This window comes from Dermacentor silvarum, chromosome 3, assembly GCF_013339745.2.
Source record: "Dermacentor silvarum isolate Dsil-2018 chromosome 3, BIME_Dsil_1.4, whole genome shotgun sequence".
Taxonomy (NCBI): domain Eukaryota; kingdom Metazoa; phylum Arthropoda; class Arachnida; order Ixodida; family Ixodidae; genus Dermacentor; species Dermacentor silvarum.
Genome location: NC_051156.1, coordinates 181,190,955 through 181,212,524, shown reverse-complemented (window position 1 = coordinate 181,212,524; position 21,570 = coordinate 181,190,955). Strand labels below are relative to the sequence as shown.

At 45.0% G+C, this 21,570-nt stretch overlaps 2 protein-coding genes across 2 annotated transcripts in view; one reads left to right on the top strand and one right to left on the bottom strand.

The window, feature by feature from the left end:
- The first annotated feature begins 516 nt into the window (after positions 1–516).
- Positions 517–4,813, top strand: LOC119446179 (testis-specific serine/threonine-protein kinase 1). The gene is made up of 4 exons (XM_037710539.2): positions 517–804; positions 2,536–2,755; positions 3,395–3,569; positions 4,197–4,813. Exons 1-4 carry the CDS (start codon positions 689–691, stop codon positions 4,550–4,552), a joined length of 867 nt encoding a protein of 288 aa, XP_037566467.1. The 5' UTR covers positions 517–688; the 3' UTR covers positions 4,553–4,813.
- A 3,178-nt stretch (positions 4,814–7,991) lies between these two features.
- Positions 7,992–21,570, bottom strand: part of LOC119446177 (NEDD8-activating enzyme E1 catalytic subunit) — a 28,841-nt gene continuing 15,262 nt past the window's right edge. Inside the window, exons 10-15 of the mRNA XM_037710536.2 lie at positions 20,859–20,972; positions 16,812–16,902; positions 16,409–16,490; positions 15,761–15,861; positions 13,684–13,802; positions 7,992–8,168 (exon numbers count right to left, since the gene is read on the bottom strand). Coding sequence (XP_037566464.1) covers positions 8,068–8,168; positions 13,684–13,802; positions 15,761–15,861; positions 16,409–16,490; positions 16,812–16,902; positions 20,859–20,972 — 608 coding nt within the window. The 3' untranslated portion in view covers positions 7,992–8,067. The remainder of the gene's footprint in view (positions 8,169–13,683; positions 13,803–15,760; positions 15,862–16,408; positions 16,491–16,811; positions 16,903–20,858; positions 20,973–21,570) is intronic.

Genomic DNA, 21,570 nt, shown 5'->3' with positions numbered 1-21,570 from the left:
CAACATGTAACAAGTTGCATGTATTGATCACAGCCAGGTGCGACAGGATGTGGAATAATTAATCGTCAATCTGTGACACAGTCAAGGGTGCAGAACGCAAGTTCAACGAAAGCGTGAGACTGAACACGTGGAGTTCAGAGGTGGACCAGCTTCAGCAAAAAAGTTTACACGTAACAGGCGAGAAGAAAATATCGAGAGAAAAACAAGTTGCAACCACCATATACGTACTGGACGCAGAGGTAAATGGTGGTCAACCCAAAAGCCACTTTGTTAAGAGGTGTGCTTGCAATCGGGCGTCCCGATTCTGCGGTCTAAACCTCCTATAAAGGCGTACCCGCGGCGCACTTTTGGACGAGCGACCACGGATTGTGGACCGACGACTCCAAGAGGCAAGACGCGACCCGACGGACGGAGCCAGGGGAGCAGTATAACCTGCTGCGCTGCTGGTGGTCCAGCCGTGGACGCGTGGCCAGCGAGCATCATGACAGTAGAAGAAGAAGAAGTCTTGGTGGCGCGATGTGCGGCGCACGCACGCATGTTGCCCGTGGCTCGGGCTGAAACAATGGAACCGCCTGCAGCTGCCACCAGGTTTTCCGAACACAACGTGGTGGGCTTTCGGATGGTCGGTGTCTGCGTGGCCTGCTGCCTACCCCATCTGCGGCCGCCGCAAAAGTCCTGAAGAAGAACCATGAGCAGCGGAGCCAGGGAGCTGCCCGCGCGCAGCGTCTCCTCGGCACAGTGCCTCATTCGTGAGGGCTACACCGTCGGAAGGACCATTGGCGAGGGCTCCTACTGCCGAGTCAAGTAAGCCTCTCTCGCGCGCCGGCCCCGCCGGGCTCGGGGAGCTGCCGCGGTCGGTGCGGGCCAGCCGGTACCCGACCAGCCACTGCCCGGCGGATCTTCCCAAATAGGAAGCGCTCCTTTCGTGACAGTTCCGTTAAATATTGCGAGGCATTTTTTTCGGATAATTTAGCTTTTTATCCGGAATTAGCCGGTAAGACAGGGAGACTTCGTCTTTAGCACTGGTGGGCTTGGGGCTCCGCGTCCGCCGAGATCCTAGACCGCAGAATCAGCTGTTTCTTGCGATGTCTTTTAGAGAAAGCGCTTTAGCGTGCAGTTTTTCCGGCTTTGTTTCTTGACACAGTTGTCGTCAGATTACCGGTCGCTTTGCCCTGACGATCGTTATAGCTGCAGCAGCAGCAGTGTAGCTCGCTTGCCTTGGGTACTTGGCAGAGACGTTAGCTCTGCAGGGCTCAAGTTGCGAGCTGGATACCGAGTGGATTACGGCTAGGTGTGTACGACGCCTTAGAGCACCCCTATATAGACAGACAGGTGTCAAAAAAAAAAAGAAACATCCAAGTTCAGAAAATGTTCCGTATACTTATAGATGCCGTTTCTCGCGCGAATGGTGACAAAGCAGCGTATATATAGGTATGGGAGAAAAATATACTGAGTAGCGGTTGCGGCTGAAATGACGCACTGCATTATCGCATGCATGGCCAGTGAGGTTCTCCCAACAGCCGTAGTTATAGTTGGGGTGACCTCGAGTCCTCGACCCTTCTACAGATATTTACTTTGGTGTTCGCGACCAACAGTGTTAATTGACACTATGCCAAATCACGCTCGGGTGCCCTGGGTAGCTTCGAGCACAACCGAGCCATCAGAACTTCTCGTCATTCGCGTCATCTCCAATGCCCATAGCATCGTCCTTTTAAGTTATTTGAAAGGCCTAGCTTAGGCTTTGTTCGGCAGTGTTCAATGCTACCGATAAGCATCGTTCTGAGCGAACATTGCAGCGTAACACAGCAACCTTTAAATGACATTCCACATTCTATTCATTTTTATTCCTTGTGAAATGTAGTTGGGCGGTCACTAAGGTCACTCGTTAATAGGTTGTGGTGCTCTGTTTTCGGCTACCTTGTTCAACGCACATTAGCGAAATTTCCACCGACTGCCCTAGCAGCCTGCCGACGCGCACAGGCAATTACAGGCAGCTTGAAAAATTGTTCCGAACGACGTGCTCCGAACGTCTGCGACTTCGCGCCTGCAGTTAATTTGTGCTTTGCGATGTCACTGTTGATAATGATTATGTGAATGCACGTTAGTTCGGCAATTGTACAATATTATGGTGATCGTGAACGAGTACGCGGAGCTGACAGCGTAAGTATACTGATAACGATTGGCATAACGCTGGTTTCAGGCATTGAAGCACAAAGCCTCTGTCCACCTAAGGCCTTCAGTATATAAGTTCATGTGTATTCAAGCATCGAATGAATTGTCCTAGCCGTGTGGTGATGGCACAGCTGCATTCTTGACTAAAGTGTTAAATAACCTATAAAGCTGTGATAAGAGATAGCAAGAAACCTACTCCCCCCAACGCCCTCTCCCATCCAATACATCGCTACAGAAACAGCAGTCTTAAGACGTTGCCGGAAAGCGCATAACGAACCCAAGATGTTTCTGAAAGACGGAACGCCAGTAAGTAGCATCTGCGGCTCTGCTACATTCAAACGTGGCGGCGGCGATTGCACGCAGGGAGATATCAAAAGGCCAGGAGCGGTACGCGGTCAAAATCATCGCCAAAAACCAGACGTCGTCGGACTTCGTGAACCGGTTCCTCCCGCGCGAGTTGGACATCCTGCCACGCATCGAGCACCCAAACATCGTCAAAGTCTACCGCATCCTGCAGGCGCGAGAGAAGGTTTTCATCATCATGGAGCTGGCCGAGCATGGTGATCTGCTGGACCACATCCGGGTGAGCAGCATGCAGTGCTGTTCACACGTCATTCGCGTGGTCGCGGTGACCCGCATTTATAGCGTAGATCACACTGCCATCTGAAGCTCGCCAAATAAGTATAATTAATTGTCCCGAGGTATTTCCTCGACGGAGACGACATAGAAGGTGAGCCTTGGCAAGAGAAGGGTGCGGGAGCAGTGGCTGCTAGTGTCAGGTGGAAGCTCTCGCTACACCAAAAACCACAACGCACGTGTTCATCGAAGAGGCCGTAATCGTTGTGCGACGTAACTTAATGGTGTATAGCTAGCTTCCACTATAGGAATACTGATTCTCGGGTCAGACGCGAGTGCCTTTGTAGAACCGTACTGCACGGCACTGGCAACTTTTTGAAATCTCCCCAAAGGCGGAGCACTATACGAGTCCATTCAAGCCCTATAAATATAGGTTGCATTGGGGAAGCGTCAAGGCGCCGGTTTCTTGGTCACAAATTTCGTTTATGACCGAGAAACGTACATCAACGTATTCCGGTTTATAGAGATTTGTTCGCCCAAGTACACGCGATTCTAGTGGTCTTCCAAAGCTCACTGAAAGGAATGCTGGAATAACCGCAGTGCGCGTGGCACTGAATAACGGGCACGCCGTTCGCGTTCTACGCAGAATCACGGCCGCATCAGCGAGGACAGAGCACGCCGATACTTCGGCCAGCTGGCCAGCGCGCTCAACTACCTGCACGGCAAGAACATTGCGCACCGGGACCTCAAGTGCGAGAACGTGCTCCTCAAGGATGAGAACACGGTCAAGCTGACCGACTTCGGATTCAGCCGCTTCTGTCGTGAGTTCAAGGCATTTCTTGTAGACTCCCTCGATCGCCATAAACAAGGGGCGAAGATGTATAAGCTTGAATGCGTAATTTATTAATAGTTGTCCGCTTATTACATCATGCCCAAAGCGGGTTTCTATAGCAGGTCACCTATAAGCTAACGCTGTCAGTTGTCGAGGTCTTTGCCAGCTTTCGAGCTTGCGAGACAATACTGCTTTCGCAAGCAGCCTGCACTTGACAACACGCCACGGAACCAAAGCCGCTGTCCATGAGTAACGTTGGGCAACGCGCCACCAGGAGTCCATCACGTACAGGTGCTCTGTCAATCGGCTAATGAAGTTTATCGTGTTGCAACATCGAAAAGTGCTGTTCTATGTAGGCTCGTTAAGACAAAAGCGGTGCCAGCGAGTTGAGCTGGTATAGAGCAACCACTTTCCAGTTACAGAATTTGTGCGCACGACAAAGCCGCTCTTGACAGCGCTCACATGTATATTGCTGAGCGGGTCGGGCTGCTTCAGCTCGTCACTCGCTCAGCCCGAACCCGTTTTCGCCTGGTTCGTGCGAACAACCCTGTGTATACATATTCCTAAAGAAACTTTCGCGTCGACCACTTTCTCACCATCCACCTCGCGTACGCAGATGACCCGAGTGGCAAGCGCGTGCTGAGCTCCACCTACTGCGGCAGCGCGGCGTACGCGTCGCCCGAGGTTCTGCAGGGTATACCGTACAACCCCAAGATGTACGACGTCTGGTCGCTGGGCTGCATCCTGTTCATCATGGTGACCGGCACGATGCCCTTCGACGACACCAACATCAAGACCCAGATCAGGCTGCAGATGCACCGCGACGTACGCTTCCCGCCCAACTACTCCATCAGTTCCTCGTGCAAGAGCCTCATCCGCCACATGCTCGAGCCGGACATTGTTAAGCGCGCCACGCTCAAGCAGGTGCTGCGGCACCAGTGGCTTGAGGAAGGCGTCGCTGTAGCCTCGTGAAGCGCCCGGTCGGGGCCGTTTGTCCTACGCGAGCAAACAAAGCAAAGCACGCACCCCCCACCGAGCTCGCCTTCCGTTCGCTCGCTCTTGTGACTGACGCGTATGCAGACAATCAGGCGACTCAAAAGTGTGCGTGCCACGCGCCATCAGGACGCTCGACCGCTGGCGCAGAAGGCGCCGGCGATGCTAAATTCCCGCCCGCCATCGCAGACGCCGACACAACTACCACCAAAATAAAGCCCACAACACGTTGGAAAAAACACACAAGCGTGTTCTCTGGCTTCTTTACTGAAATCTCGGAGCTAAGATTCCCGAGCTCTAGCTGTGCCGCCTAGCAATCTAGTTTTAAGAGGACTACGTAGATCTGTAGAAAAATCGCTAGGATAACAGCTGTGCAGTTAAAGTGACATAACACAGAGGTAAAAGAAAAAAGAAAAAGAAACGCTCTATTCACACGGCTTCTACACAGATCACGGAATGATTGACACGGTTTAATTAGACATCTCACAGCGTCGTAGATGATCAACCATCCACCGCCGGAGGAGTACTTAGCTTGAATGGCTTCACACGAGCAAACCGCTTTCCCACAGGTAGCACGACGCACTCTGCGAAAACGCTCTCGTGCAAATGACATAGTTGACATAACCGAATGATTCGGTAACTTGCCTGTCAATTTTATGAGAATGTTCATTCACTTAGTTTTCAAAGCAAGAATATATGGCTATCGGGGTCTTTTTTTTTTTTTTTCCTTTTTTTCACAGGCACCAAGAGCTCCGTAGATTACCGTTTTGTAATCTGCCTCCATCATTATGCTGTCTTAGCGGCCTGGAACTTCATCCGCGACCTCGTGCTCGGAGGTTGAGCGCCGTTCATATCAATGATCAAGGGACAGCCAACCATTCATAATGTGAATCGAAATAGCCGCGCCGATGGAAAGATCGTCTTTTACTGACTGAAACCAGCAGTTTTCCTCTTTAAACAAGGATTTGTATTAATTATTCGCAACAAATTGCGAAAAATGACTTTTGGCACCTATCATGTGACGACCAAACAACAAATTACCAATGCTGCCTCGGTCCCGGGCCAGGAACTCTGAAACAGATGGCAATCGCACTGACCTTACTTGATTACAAGCGAGACGCTATTTATAGCGACTCGAGGTCTGCAGTTAGCACATTAAAAAGGCGTTATTTCTAAGCCGGCCCTCCGGCTCCTCGGGGGTAAGGAAATCACACACCACTTCATTTGTTGGTTTCCCGCACTTGGCGCTGAGCCGTGCTCCCTCAAGGGCTGCAGAAGATAGCGCCAACCTTTCCCTTTCCCTCAAGAACCACTTATCATCCCGCACATCAGGGTCAAATAGAGAGGGCTCCCCCCAACCTCAACGAGTCAGCTCACGGAGCTGCGCGCGACCTAACCTACCGCGTTACCCCCCGACAGCTTGGAGACGACTCCCCCGAGAATAGGGAAATTCCCTCTACCTACAACAAGATTAGTACTCTCTTTTAAATCGCACGCAGAACTTACTCCCTTCCACATCCGCGGCTCAGCAGAGCTCAGGCCCTCAAACTTCGGTTTCTGCAAACGAGTACGTATCCTAACCCGTGTCTCTTACACACGATCTATCCAGATACTTATACCGACAATTCTTGTCCCTCATGCGGAGAAATAGCCACGTTAGATCACATGCTCAGGCGGTGTACCCGGTCACACTCAACAATCGATACCAACTCGGCCAGGTGGGATGCGGTCCTCCACAGCCCTCTTCTGGCCGACCAACTCTGGGCAACGATGCGACCGAGAGGTTTGGCCGTCCGGTCCCTACGTGGGAGCGGCCGGCTGCGTGTAGAGACACGCTCTGCAGGACCCCAAAAACGTTTTCCATACCACACCTTTTTGAAATATATAAATACAATTGTTTATTATGTTTTCTTTCTGAAACTTCCAATGCGCAGCCAAATTTTCGCATATTATAAGTAGAAAAATGGCGCTATAGCCTCGGAGATCGGGCGACGCGCACTGTAGCCAGTTCTTGCCGGCCGTAGTGGCGCGGTGAGAACTTGGCGCCCGCGGCCAAAAGAGGGCACCACTAGCTAGCCCTAGGACAGCCAGCCACAGATGCAGCAGCGTTTTATTTTCGGACGGGGTGAAAAGTCAGAATGCAGATGGTTTATGAAAGTCATTCACTCCTGCCAAAGTCACCCATCGCATTGCTTTCCCAATTTGCGAGGCGGGCTACAGACGTAGCTCTCACTACTCAGTGCTCCTGGCGTCTGGACCCTTTCATTTTTAAGAGATTGCTCAGATCGAAAAATTATGCTTGCAAAATTTATGTGCGCTTTTGGAAGTAACTTTTGCAGGTGTAGACACTACCGAGGATGAGCGTTTTCAACGCGTCGTAAAGAACAGGGTCCCTAGAAATCGGTTGTCAGCTGGTCTCTTTGCGAGCACGGCGCTTACACAGCTTGCTTCTATGTGTGGTGCCGAGACTTCGTTTCAGAGCCGTTTGGGAGATGCAGAACTGCACACTTACTTGTACTGCTGAGGCGCCACCGTGCCAGTCGATTTTGAAATATATCCGTGAACGCTGGGGGCAAATTGCAATATCGACGAAGAATACACAGAAAAAGGCACGCTGCCTGAAACTATACTTAGTTTGTTTTACTTGAGGAAAAAAAAACTGACGATTTAGCGGGAAACGTGTGAGAAATGCGTTAGCATTACGTCGCACCTCTTCTAGGTCCCGAATCTACGATTTAAAACGCGTTCACCGCATTGCAAAGTGTCGTTCAGGAGCTCACTCGATACATGTCCTGTACCTCTTCGAGTAGCGAAGTGCAACTTCTCTCTCTCTCTCTCTATATATATATATATACGCTCAATTCTTGTTAATCCTGACCATCTAAAGCCAACAGACAATGATACCAAGGAACGTACCGGGGAAACCAGCTGTGCTTGAAATTGAAATGTAGAAAATAATAAAGAAAGGGGAAATGAAAGTGGACGAACAATTAGCAGTACAACGCACGCGTAATGCAGAGCCTGTGAGCTCGGCGGCTCCCACCAGTGGCAACTTATCTTTTCGTCCACTTTCATTTCCCCTTTTCTTTATTATTTTCTACGTTTGAATTTCAACCACAGCTAATTTCCCCGATGCTTTCCTTGGCTTCTTTGTCTAGTGGCTTTATATGGCCATGATTTTACACACGCACCTTTACCACGTGGTCGGCTTTCTACACTTCACAAACATACTCTTTTTTTTTTGCTTTGACATTCCTAATGCGAACGCATTAAAACAACAGTGGGCATAAAAGGAAGCCTTACCTCCGTCACGTACGTGAAAAGTTTCCACTGCATTTCTCCTAATCTAGTTGCATTCCTACTATGACTTATGGAAAGTCGCTACTAGCATAATAACAAGCACACCAGACAAAAGAACTGTCACAAAAATCAAGACTTCCACTTTACTAAAAACGACAAAAATGGCAACATTCAATCACGAGTTAAATAAATCGTCACTGCTCTTGTGGTTGTTTGAAGGCAATCTTGAAAACTGTATACATAGGGTTGGTGACATCCACTACTAGGAGCTCTTGGCCGTCAACAAATCCCAGTTCTGCAAGCAGACATGACAAACGAACATTAAACTTGTGAGAAAGTTCTACATGTTGAAAATTAGCTTGCTGTACAAGACACGCTGTGCTTACCGCCCAAGGTCTTAGCACTAATTTATTTCTGTGACTGCCCAGGCAGCATACCTTGAGGCTTAATTCATGCAGAGCACGTAACTTTTTTTTTTTTCCCCGAAACGTGCACATAAAAATGACACACATGCTTCTTTTCTCCTTCCGCCTGTCATAATGCTGCACCACGCGCACCATTGCATAACGTGGTGCACACTTTACAGGGGAATATCGGAGCCAACAAGCGAGCGCCCTGCAGGGTTGTGTTCGGAGACTACCACCCCCATGATCTATACAATATACTTACACCCTTCTTTTACTTCAAAATGTTAACTCTCTCCCTCCCACCCTCCCAACACCTTCTTCTCCCGGAACGCCACTGGTACAAATACGGCTGAAAGTGGAAATAAAACTACGCACTGAAGTAGTTTCGGAATTGTTCGCGTTTACGTTGATCACGTGTCCCTTTTATATATGCGCTGTCAATGTACGTCACTGCGCTAATAAATCATTCAACGAAGAGTTCAGCGCTTGTTTTTCTGTCCTTCTCGTGCCTTTTGTGTGTCTATTATACAGGCTGTTTCATTTTAGCTGCACCAAATTTTTTTAAATTGCCTGTGGCAGATAACACAATTGTAATCCTTGATCTAAACTACTCGATGAGGCGGCCATTACTTTCACGAGAAGTCAAAACGCCTAATTAAATAATTAACATAATTATGCTAATTAACATATTAATTATTTTACGGCACATCTTTCAATCTACGAATTGTAGCCGCTGAGTTCGCAAGGCGTATCCACTTGGAACGAATTCTGAGGATTGAGCCACTTTCGAGATATTAATTTTCAAAGTGTCCGACAAAATGCATGGGTGGGTGTTCCAGTAAACTTTTTGAGGAAAGCGTTGTTTTATGCATTGAAGCACAAAGTTGGAATGCCTGGAACGTCAGGTAAATTGCTGTTTTGGAGCAGGCTGGGAGCAACTAAAATACCGTTTTAGAAGAGATAAAAGGGGCATATCAGGCTTTATTTTGCATTAGAGGAGCATGCATCATATTTTAAAACGTTGAACCTGATAACATTGTTACAAAAAGGCTCGATCGCCTTACACCATTTGATTTACATAAGGAACACTGGTGTGCTAGACACTGGACCGATTTTAATGAAATCTGTTGCATTTGTGAAAGAAAGTTAAATTCTAGCGACTGTTGGAAGCAGAATTTTGACTTTAAGCCTGAATTTTTTCAAAGGAATTTTCAAAAATTGGCAAGGTAAAAAAAAAATAGAAGCACGACATTTACAAATTTGTAGCTTTGCACCAAAAACAGATATCGCAGTTCTGTAAACTGCATCCGTTAGATCATCAAAAGCAAACAAATTTGATATGTCACTTTGTACCTTACGTGAACTTGTTTACAAGGGTTTCGCAAAAGTCACACACATAATAACGGTATAATGCAGAGTAGTGTATTATATATAAATTTTGTCTGCTTTAGATGCACCATTAGATGCAATTTACGGAATTGTGATATCGTTTTTCATGGCCAATTTACAAAGCTGTAAACTACATAGTTTTGTTTTCTGAAAAGTTGCTATGTTCGACAATTTTTATAAAAAGATCTATAGCCTAAATAAAAAATCTGCTTCCACCAGTCACTAGATTTAAACCTTATATTTTGTATGCAACAAATCTCATCAAATTTGGTGCAGTGGTTGCCGAGAAAAACGATTTCTCCTTTTCCATGTATTTAGATAGTTCACGAGCTAAAGCTTCCTCTTAAACCATATAATGCCGTACCTTTTACACGCGCACTCTACAAGCTGAGCCGCTACACCTGTTTATCCCACTTCGCAATCACAACAAAGGCAAGTAATGAAAACGTGCAAGCGCGGAGAAAAGGGTAAAGGCCTACCACTCGCTTCCGACCGCTTCCGACGCCGCATAGCTGGCTACACGCTAGCTGGTGCGCTCAAAACGACTCTTACACTTTCGCGATTGTACGCTTAGTTGCGGTTATACGAAATACCAGGATAATAGTATTTACTTTTGCCCATTTTTCAGCCCTTGAAATTCCCGGCGCTACCGGCGCACAATGATAGTCGCCGCCAACTTTAACAACCACCACGTCTGAAAAAAAATGGCTCCAGCCAAATCGTAGCCAGAATTGGAGCTAGCCAGACAGAAGACGAGCAACTGAAACCGAAACTAGCCAAAGTGGCCTTATTTGTAGTAAAATTTCCTGTATGGCACAGGGCTTCATTTTTGGCGCAATTGGCGGGGGATGGAGCAGTATGGCGCAAATACCACAAAAAACATTTTTGTCTACCCTCACTTTCTTACCGGGCCATTCATAGTGGTTTCTTTCGCAACTGATGTGAGGCAACATAAATTGTTTGCCCACATAGCTACTATTCAATTACACGGAAAAAGACTGCGCCACTACCTGCAAACAGTGGCCCTTCTTCCCACAAGACCATCGGATTAGAATTCCTGGCCATGTTGAAACTGGCTTGGATCCACATCAGTTGTCGACAGACCATTCGGGCATTCTCGATTATTTGGAAAGCTTCACGGCACTGCCACTGGCCCCATAGACCCAATATACGAGGACGATTCAGAGAGTAATGCCTCCAAGCCCACTACTTTGCCAATAGAACTGCAAACATTTTGAACTCTTTATCATTAATGCACTGATGTTTAAGCTATAGTATGTCACTCGCCCCAACTTCCTATCTCTTCTCGTTTCAGAGTAATCGAGCAATCCATGGCATCCAATGGTGACGTCCAGTTGAAACAGCAGGCTGTAATTGAATTTCTGACTGCGGAAGGTTGTGCGCCCATCAACATTCATCAGTCAGAAATTACAGCCCGCTGTTTCAACTGGACGTCACCACTGGATGCCATAGATTGCTTGATTACTTCGGAATGAGAAGAGATAGGAAGGTGAGGCAAGTGACATTCTATAGCTTAAACATCAGTGCATAAATGATAAAGAGTTCAAAATGTTTGCAGTACTATTGGCAAAGTATTGGGCTTGGAGGCAGAGGCATTACTTTCCGAATCGCCCTCATACAATAAGGATGATCGAAATTTCGAAATTGTCCTTACCACATTCGATAATTTGGACTCCGTATGCATGACCGTGCGCTAATTTGTCCACTGATTTCTACACAAAAGCGATATTTCGGCTTTCATACGTCACTGACATGTTCGTCGGCCGTGTCGTTGGTGCCTCATCAAAACCGAAATTACAGAAGCCTAATCGATCCGGTAGTCGACGGCACCAAATCTTAAGCCAAGCCAGTGAGTTGTAAAAGCTGCATTTACTGTTTGTTGTGCGCCCAGCGTTTGTTCATTCACATGTTAAATAGCGACACGGTCTCGGGCGACTTCTTGAAGTAGATTCAAGTGGTGCCACCTTACATGTCTGCACCGGCAGGGGCGGCGCTTAAAGGAGCCCTGATACACTTTTTGAACATAGTAAGAAAATGTTGCCGATCTGTTGACGACGCTCTCCTGTCAAAATGTGAGCCAAATATTATTGCACTGTATGCAGCAAGGAATTTTCAATCTCGTGTCAAAGGCAGTCAAAAATCGCTCGCTCTCTCAATCACAATGTCGTCATGCAGTGTACACTCATCGCAAGCAGCTAGACCCACCAACAGCTATTGGCATATTTTGGGATCACAAGGAGGTTCTCAGCAATACAATTACAGCTCATTTGAGTTAAATAAATAAAAATATATATATGTCCTGCTATCTCAAAAAGACAGAAAAACCATTTTATCTTTGCCAGTCTACACATGACAGTTGCACGTTGCTGTGTCTGCTGCGCGTGGCCTTCGAGATAGAGAGCACAGCGCAAATACCACGACCGCCACGAGGTGCCACCATGAGCCGTCTCACTGCTGAGACGTTTAAACTTTGAGCAGGGCTGGCAGGCCATTGCTCCCTTGCCATCTCCCCAGTGTAGCTTCCAGCACACTAGTAGAAATTAATGAAGAGGGAAAGGCGCTAGTCGGTCCGATAACTGCGTCCAACTTGGCTTGTACCTAAAGGATTCGAAACATGTTTGCGGCAGGAGATTCATTACGCGACATGTCATTCATTCTATGATTAGTTAGAAAAGCGTTTCAGGGCCCCTTTAAGTGAGGGAAGAGTAGCACAATGACTGTTGTGAAGAAACTCACGATCATTCAGCTAATGCAGCGCGGTCGACTTGTGTTATCATGTTATGGGAATGAAGATTCGGTGCATGCATTGACTGTACTTCTGTCGATCTGTTGTGACAGCATGACAGTGGTCAAGATACAAACTGATCAGATCACACGCAAGCGTATATGCGCATAGCAACCGCGTTGACAAACTTGGCCCATATTCTCAGACAATCACCCCCTTTCAAAGATACCTTCACTTTCGCAATATTTCGTGCGACCAGCACCAGACAAGTCGATGGGCAACAGTGGTTCATGGCACTTTCATAAGAAAGCGCTGGCACTGTACGAATAAAAGAATTCCATCGCTCTCAAACATCGATACGTCTGGCCCTAGTTACACTGAATCTCCTGAAAATGAAACTATCCCCAAAAGTGATCATCCGAGAATACGGGACACCTTTTTTTTTGGTCACTAGTGATACAAAGCTACTTTATCTTCTCGCGAATCTGATATTTTGGGTTCACGATTATTCAAACTTTTAGATGGTTCCTGTCGAGTCTGAATTATCAGTCAGCAACTGTATTCATACATTTATGCAGTGGGGCAAACTTCCAAAATAGTAATAAAAAGAAGAGGACTCCAGAAGGAAGGGCAGAGAGGTGAGTCGGAGCAGAATATTCAGTTCACAACCTTACACTATTAGATAAGAGGTGATCAAAAAGGATAAGGGAGAAGGTGGGTAGAAGAAGCATAGAAAACACATGAGCACAGAAACAAAATAAAACTTCAAATGTGCAAAAACAAGCACAGTAGACATGCTAATGACAGGTGCCACATATGTAAAAGGTTCCATGTGCATATGCTGATTTTCATTTGGTGCACACTTGAATGCTAATAGACGGCTGACCCTGAGAAGCGCCACTATAAATAGAATATAGATGTGGGTAGTAGACAAAGCTGTTTACATCAGGCAGATTAATCGTCAAAAAGAACTGCGCTACATTTACATTAAACTTTGTTACAGAGGCAGCTGCACACTCAGTGCAGGTTTATTGTTCAAAAAGAAGGGTCTCTAGCACTTATGCGACACATTACAGTCAACACGCTGTTCAAATGAGCATGGCTACGAATACAAAATGCAGGTTCTTACCGTAATAGGGTAATTTTTATCATCACTGCAGACCTCTTGGAGCAAATATATTAAAAATGACATTCTACCATAAAATGTACCTCAACTACTGGACAGAACGTGTTAGTTTTAGCAATGCATGTTTTTTTTCTTTCCTCACCCTTCAAGGTTTTCTTGAGATTTTCTTTCGTCCGCTTCTCAATGTCAGGAACCGTAGGCATGTACAAGGTTTTGCTACGCCCATCGACATTTGTAGTCATGCCTGGAGACTTCATCTGACTGCAAGACCAAATCATTTTGCATTTAAGGAAAGGCATGGAAACATGCACAGTGGTCATCAATACAAATGTGATAATCAGCGTGCATGGCGGGCGACACTTTTCCCACCACTGCTGAGCGCTTGGGACACCGAGCTGATACTTTGTGGTATACGACGAATGCAATGGCCTTTGTGGATCATTGTGGCTGCATTTGGGCCCTCAGCGATCACCGTTAGTGCAGAAAGCGTGGGCCGCCATGCGGGTCGATTATCATGTTTGAGTCACCGAAAATGTACACAGCAAGTTAAGCATGGAGAAATGTTGGTGGCAGTTAGCTAACAATGTACAGTGAAGGTGTCCTCTAAATATGCAAATTTAAAACTGCATTAATTCTAACAGCGCGCTTTGTCATGACTGACTGATGGGGTCTTACGTGCCAAAGTGACACATGGGGTACAAGAGATGCTATAGTGGAGGACTGGCACTCTTCAACATGCTCCTGAACCCTAGTAAATGAGTGTTCTTGCTAACTACAGCTGCGCAAAGTAGGATCGAACCCACAACCTTGTCCTCAGTATATAGCAGAACACCATGGCCACTTAGCCACTGTGATGAGCAGCAGGCTTTGGTATAAAATAGTAGATCACATATGTACCTGAATTGCTGAACTCACGCAGAGGGTGGGAGGCATATGGCATTAATACCTCCGACAGGAAATGGCCTCGCTTGTTTTGTTTTTCACGATGAGGTCAAACTACCAGTGTTGTTTAGAAGAAACAAGGTCAACTGTTTCTGTTCTGTCATATACGTCTCAGTGTATAACATAACCTTGCTCACTCCGCACCAGGCTATATGCATCTTTCCATAGCATTCAGGTTGTCGACCCGAAAGTTGAATCACTAGCAGTAGTGCTGAATTCACTTTTAACATAATTTTCACATAGATAGTTATTAATTTCACACAGCTCTTCTCTCCATTTAGAGGGATGCTAAAAAGGAAATTTGAGCTGTGCTATAAAGTAAATTACTCTTCTACAATAGCAAAAAATAAAGCCGCTCGAGGTCTGGTTAGCCAGACAAGATGTAAAAACCAAAGATGAGCAGCAACAGCGCCTTGAAACTCCCCCACCAGCTCACCGCGACGTCATTAATTTTGATGGTGTCTCCTCAAGCCTAGTTAACCTTTACTACGTTGTTTTTTAAAAGAGCCAAACACTGAACTTAGCAAGTTTCAAGTATTGTTACGGAGCCACAATGGATAAAACAAAAAACAAAAAAAAAAAAACAAAGCAAAAAAACACTTTGAAATTCACGTCGCACTGATGTACCGACAATGGGTGTTTCAGTGCAAATTTAAAAAAAAAGTTAAACATTCACCTTCATTTTCACTTCTAATAATCAACCAATCATGACAATATTAACAAAAATAAGGTTTTGAAAGAATACTTTACCAGCCTAAACTGATGTACCTATGACTATGACCTGACTATAAGTCAGGTCCCCTGACTATAGTCAGGTGCTTCCCTTTAGCATCCCATTATGCATCATGTGGCTAGTCAACAGCCAGGCTTACTAAAAATTTGCCTACTGCACACATTCCTTTTTATATAGTATTTGAATCATGGTCTTTCATTTCCAGTTGTCTGTGTATTACACATTTTGTATGCAAGCAAAAAGTTTGCAGTTGTCAAATATTCTCTCCCCAGTGAATGAGGCAATTTGCCAAGCCTGCACAAATCTTATGTCTACATCCAACGATGATGATCGTGATGATAATGTCAATGAAGATAACATAATGAATGAGCCCTCGAGATTGAGGAAATTCAATAAACGAGTAGGAGGACATTTGCAACACCATCCCACTTGCCTAGTGAAAACACCTTATTTAGACACCCACAGTGTCCAAATAAAAGCCATACATGACGAATTCCCTGAAAAATCTGCAACGAAGTTTAGGTGTTAATGAGCTTCAACTTACTAATCATGGCTGTTGATCAGGTGGTCAATGATTTCTTGCAGTTTGGTCTCCTCAGTAAAGTGAAGTGTGACAGGAACCTGACTGCAGGCGAGACATTTCTCCTGTGTGGAAATCAGTGTTAGCAATGAACACACCGCCCACGGCAAAGAACTTGCAGAAAAATACTGAAGCACCAAACACGACATTGAGAGCAGCAAACATGATTCCCATACCATTCAAGATAGACAGACCTGTTGGCTAACAGTAAACGAAAAAAGAAAAGAAGAAAACTTGTAACAAACGAGAACAAAATAAGAAATTTTAAAAGAAAATGTATAACTGATATGGTGCTCTCCATCGGTTAAATTAGCCCTACTGTTTAAATGCCATTGGAATAAAACAGAATAACATATCCAATGCCCCCACTGGTACACACCCTAAGGTGCAAATAAAGATTGCTCCAGAGTTGCAAGCATTACTAAAACATTATGTTCGATATTCTAAATGTCATCTTACTCCAACTTGCAAGCTGAAGCACTTAAATTGAAACTGTCATCATTTGAATGAATGAAGACAAACACAGTGGGTCTTTGATTGACTTCAGTAAATTAAGAAGTCCAAATCACACATCAGTTTATGCTAGGACAGGAAGAAAAATGTCTACTCAACATTTCGTTCAGCTTCAAAGGTGTACGTGTAGATGCCATCGGTGTCATTGAAAACCACATAGTTGTTCAGAGGGTTGCAGCAGCTGTTTCGACAACACAACACGGCACCTCATTAGGTTGACCATACAACGAAGCAAATCTGAAATGCTTTCTCACCAATATCATCATGTAAGAAACTTAAGCTAATAACAAATATCTGACATAACGAAGGCATTTTCATGTTAGGTATGAATTCGTTATACCAAGGTTTGACAGCAGCAATGCAGTGAACGGCCATTTGCCACACTGGTTCATTCCCACTTGTGATATAAGCACAATTAACTCTGTGTTCGCGTTGCTTCGGCTCGCCAGAAACAAACTATAGCATCATGCATGATGGGGCAAAATTTTTGTGACGACATTACCTGGTGGCAATCTTGAACACTTCATTTACACAGACCGCAGCAATCACTGCGTTGGTTGATGCCACAGCCGGTATAATCCTCTTCACTACACCTGCAACGTCATCAAAGGTAATGGGAAACAACACGTAGAAAATTAGTGTGTCATTGTCTACACAATAACAAGCAAGAGAACGCTCTCAATACTGTATTTGCACGAATCTAACGCGCGCTTCTTCTGAAAGAATGGGTCTGAAAATTCCCTGCATGGCGTAGGGACCAGTCTACCGTCAGAATCGTCAGAGGCAGTGTCATCACTACTACGAGAGGCAGCAGAGCACTTCTGTAAGATTACTGTAGGTCCATTTTGTGCTCGACTGCGATCACTTTCGGACATATTGTCACTTTCGCGGGATTTCGCACGACTCAGCACCAGATGCATCGGCATATAAGGCCACCAGCGTTTCTAGCGCTGTGCCTAGCTCGCTATCTGCGCAGAGTGCCAGGAATGATTTCGACCGCATATTTGGTCAAGTTCAATGCCAAGTCACATAAAATCTCATGAAAGTAATGCATAACAATAACTCTAAAACTGATCGCTCGAGAATAACGCCTTCTTTTCTTGGTATCTGTGGCCATGGAAACACAAATGGCGATGATGACGGGCCACTTTCATTACAAAAACACACTAAAAAAAAATTTCGCACATCTCGTTCTTTTTGATCGTGACTGTAGGGATGTACTATATTTTTCTTTTACAAATCAGGCGCATGTTACATTCAAGTGCATGTTACAATCAGGTGCACTTTTATTTTTTTTTCTTTAAGCCTGCAAAAATTTGGTGCGTGTTAGATTCAGGGGCACGTTAGAATCGTGCAAATATAGTAAGCATCAAAAGAGCTAATACATTTCTACGCTGTACATCAACAAGTGGTACCTTCACAACACTTTATACTCAATTTTCACTGAATCACGGCATGTTGGCACTAAGAACAACGCTAAAGTAGTTTGTTAAAACATAATTGCAAATTGCAGATTTCGTTCCTTTTACGAAAAAGGTTTGACTATTAGTGGAGATACAGAAATGAACTTTATTTTGCAAATGGCTCTCTGTCCAAGTCATGATTGCTTGTAACATGTCATGTGGCGCTAGTAGTAGAAAAAGTTGCCATTTAAACTTCGTATTTCTCAATTTCATGTCAAAATCTCAGAGCCAGTATGACAGCATGGGTTTCAACAAATTTTCTCAAATATGGGTCAATTTATCACTGGAAACTTCATTAAAACTTGCTATGCAGGGTTTTTGGTTTCTCTAAAATGCAATGCAACCCTTAATTAGTAACCTCTTTCGTGCTATTATGCCGAATTTCGTGCTAACCTGCTATTATGCCGAATTATGACCAAAAATGGCCGAATTATTTTTATACCCAAGTTGCCAACATGTTTTACTTCCTCCGCCAGCATAAACTTGCTCCTGCTTTATATAGTGCAATTAGGAGCACAAAAAAAAAAAAAAAAAAGAGGACATGGACAAGACTGAACAACACAAGTGCACGCTAACAACTGCCGCCTCTCAAGAAAAGGTGAGATGAAGAAATGAAAATTTAAGGTTTGCATATGCACGACACAAACATCACAGGGGCACACAAAGAAGAAGAAATAAACTTTATTTAAAGTGCCGGCACATTGCTTTAAGTGGCCTCAGGTGTCGGCTCGAAGTCCTTGGACTCAGGCGGCATCTTCGGCACACAAAGCGAAAAATTTCCTCCAGTCATTTATCAGACGTAAGGTAATTAATTGTAAACTCAAGCTAACAGATGTGTCCACCAACCAACACCACTTTTCTTGATAAAGAAAGCTTCCAAGAGCTCCCGTGCCACAGTGTCCCTGCTTCAACATAATATCTTTATCTCGCTAAGCAATAGCTGCACTTGCAGCTATCGCAGTGCGCAGGCACATGCGCATTTCCTGTGTTTTTAGTCACGCAGCTTGCTCTAGGACCCGGTCGTTCACGCACCTACCCGTCTGCCGCACGTAGCACCTCGCTGTTCATTCTTGTCCATGTCTTTCTTGCGCTCTTTTAAATTTACTATATATCATGAACCAGCTACCCCAGCTGCAAATCCTGTTAAGCTATTGCTCCTGCTTGCGCAGCCCCATGGATTGTGTACTGCGATCTACCAGAAGCACGACAAAGCGCCAAGACGAAATCAGCTCGTCTGTGGCATTCCAGGAAAATTAAATGGACTTTCAACGAGCTGAGCTTGTCCTTGACAGTTCTTACCCAAAACGGCCGACAAACCCAGCTTGTCCAGGGCTTAGAAGCGGTTAAAAACACCCAACTAGACCTGAACAGACGCTGTCAAAACCCATGGAGTCGTGGATAGCTGGTGCAGGAACATGAGGGTGGCATCGCCTCCCGTCTTATTTTTTCGTATTTTCTGGCTTACCAAGCCTTCTCACATAATAGGAGTGGCTTTCTCACAGCTTAAAAAGTGCAATTTATTAATAGAGTTTAAGTTAACATTCCTCTTCAGTGCTCTCAATTTTTTACAGTGCAAACAAACTATTATTAATGCGTATCTCTTAAACCAGTGTGAACCATTGACAAAAACAAGGAGCACATTAACATACAGACAGCATTGGACTAGAAACTGCATTGATTGAAAGCTTGGCTACTGCGACATTTAACACTATAGCAAGCTCAACCCTGTACATGTTAAAAGGACACACTTGAGAAGAGCCAGTGCCAGTATGCCCTTGCAAGACTATATTAGCTTGGAGCCAACAATAGGGAGCCTACATGCAACGCCGTTTTAGGGTGGTGACAACACCAAAATTTTGACTGCTATTTACCGCCAAATTTGGCAGAAAGCCATTTTTGTCCCCAGTCTTTCTGCCTTTTTTTGTCACGCTCTGGTGTATCATGTTGGCACGTGACCTATTAAATTTCTTTAATTTAGTTTTCTGCCAGTGTGCACAAGAAACCTGCATACATCGTTAATATACTAGTTGCCTTTTCCTACTTACTTTTCTATTGCATGTCATGTCACACATATAAAGCAAGAAGTTATAAGGCACGATGGCGTGCTAGTGGTAGGATTATCTCACGCCAAGAATGTGAACTGCATTAAGCATTGTCGTTGCCTTCCAGTTGTACATAATATATAAAGGGTGCTTTTCGAAGTGTGCTGTAATAAATACTGTCCTTACTAATCTGTTTAACTAAAACGTAGACGTGTCGTGTACGGCGCTCAGACGCCCCGTTTGTCTCTGGCTGCTGAGGCCAAAGTTTATCAAAAGAAGTTAATTAATTTCACGTCACCAAGGGTTGCGGGAAGTGTGGTCTGTTGGCTGATCTTTCGCCATTTTTGTCCCCCCAATTAACCCGCCAATTTAGCTGGCGGCGGCAAGTACCCTTACAAAGGCTGTCACCACCCTAAAACGGCATTGCATGTAGGCACCCTAGCCAACAACCATCTTGGATGGGTCTAACAGGCAGAAAACAGAAAAACGCATCTGTTTTTTTATCTGGCAGGAGTTATACCTGCAGTAAAGACAGTTGTTGGCTTAAGTGCACACATACAAGTGTCCTCTTTTATCATTGTTTGTTTAGGCTAACTCAAACCATATCAGCACAACAAGTGGCACAGTTTACCTCGCTGTTACAATGCATGCTTGGTGGGAAATCTGCATTAAATGTTTCCGTGCAAATTTTGCTACAGCACAGTTCACAGTACTCTTGTAAGCTTTACTGCTGCACGTAGGTCGTCATCCACATTCACTGAATCATTCACCTGTTCCCTGCAACACCACGTTTAGCGGTTCCCATTCCTTTGTCATGACCTGCAGGTGGGTCACACGTCGTATCCCACAGGTGCATTGTGACTTACTGGCTAGTCACACACCTCTGTGTCTTTCCCAAGCTCTGAAGGGGCGGCATCACTGCCATATGAAATTTAGAGAATCAAGAACTTTTCACCTGCATTATTTTTTGCAAAATATATTGCTTCCACACTGGAAAAACCAGCATCTGTGAAATAATAATTTCACACATCAAGAAACACTTGCCTTGTGTAAGCCTGTAGGTAACTCCACTGATGTTGTACTCACTGGCACGCTCTGTTGCTTTCTCGTGGATCCACTGAATGTGATCAGGATTGTCACCATCGATGGGAGTGTCATCTGGTTACATGGAGCAGAGGAAAAATAAATAAAAAATGAAGGCCGTGTTTTGTCAGCACCAATTTTGTTTCTCCTATGAATATCAGTGAGAAATTCTAGTCACTGTCCTCAGTTCTACAGCCCTTTGGCAATATCCCATCGGCAGGCACCACCTAAGCAACAAAAGTTGTGACCTCAGTGTCATCCTCTCAGCATGAGAAATTAACTGAGATACAGCACAAAAGGAAAGCAAAAGTCAAGGCCATAATAACTGTATTGTATTACTTTTACAATGAGCCAACACGTGTAACAGGAGTGGTAAAGATCGAGATGGCAAACTTAAATTCTCTTTTACGCATCAATGTGGGGCCATAGTGGAACCTACAGCTGGCTCAGTCAATGAGGAGTGCAATAAAGATATTACGGTTGTGCAAATATCTGAAAACTTCAAATATGAATTGAACAGTCTTCGCTATTCATTCAACAATTCATTATTCGAAATCGCCAAATATTTGATCCTATTTAAATACAAAGGATGACAACACTTAGAGTCTTGAGGGAAAAAAATGTATACGATGCAAGAGGAGACTGTTTCAAGTGATTCTGCTGCAGGAGAGCT

Excerpts from the sequence above, each read along its gene's own strand:
- LOC119446179 (XM_037710539.2), top strand. The coding sequence starts at position 689 with ATGAGCAGCGGAGCCAGGGAGCTGCCCGCGCGCAGCGTCTCCTCGGCA. Across the intron at positions 805-2,535 it reads GGCTCCTACTGCCGAGTCAA|GGAGATATCAAAAGGCCAGG; the intron begins GTAAGCCTCTCT and ends GATTGCACGCAG. Across the intron at positions 3,570-4,196 it reads CGGATTCAGCCGCTTCTGTC|ATGACCCGAGTGGCAAGCGC; the intron begins GTGAGTTCAAGG and ends TCGCGTACGCAG.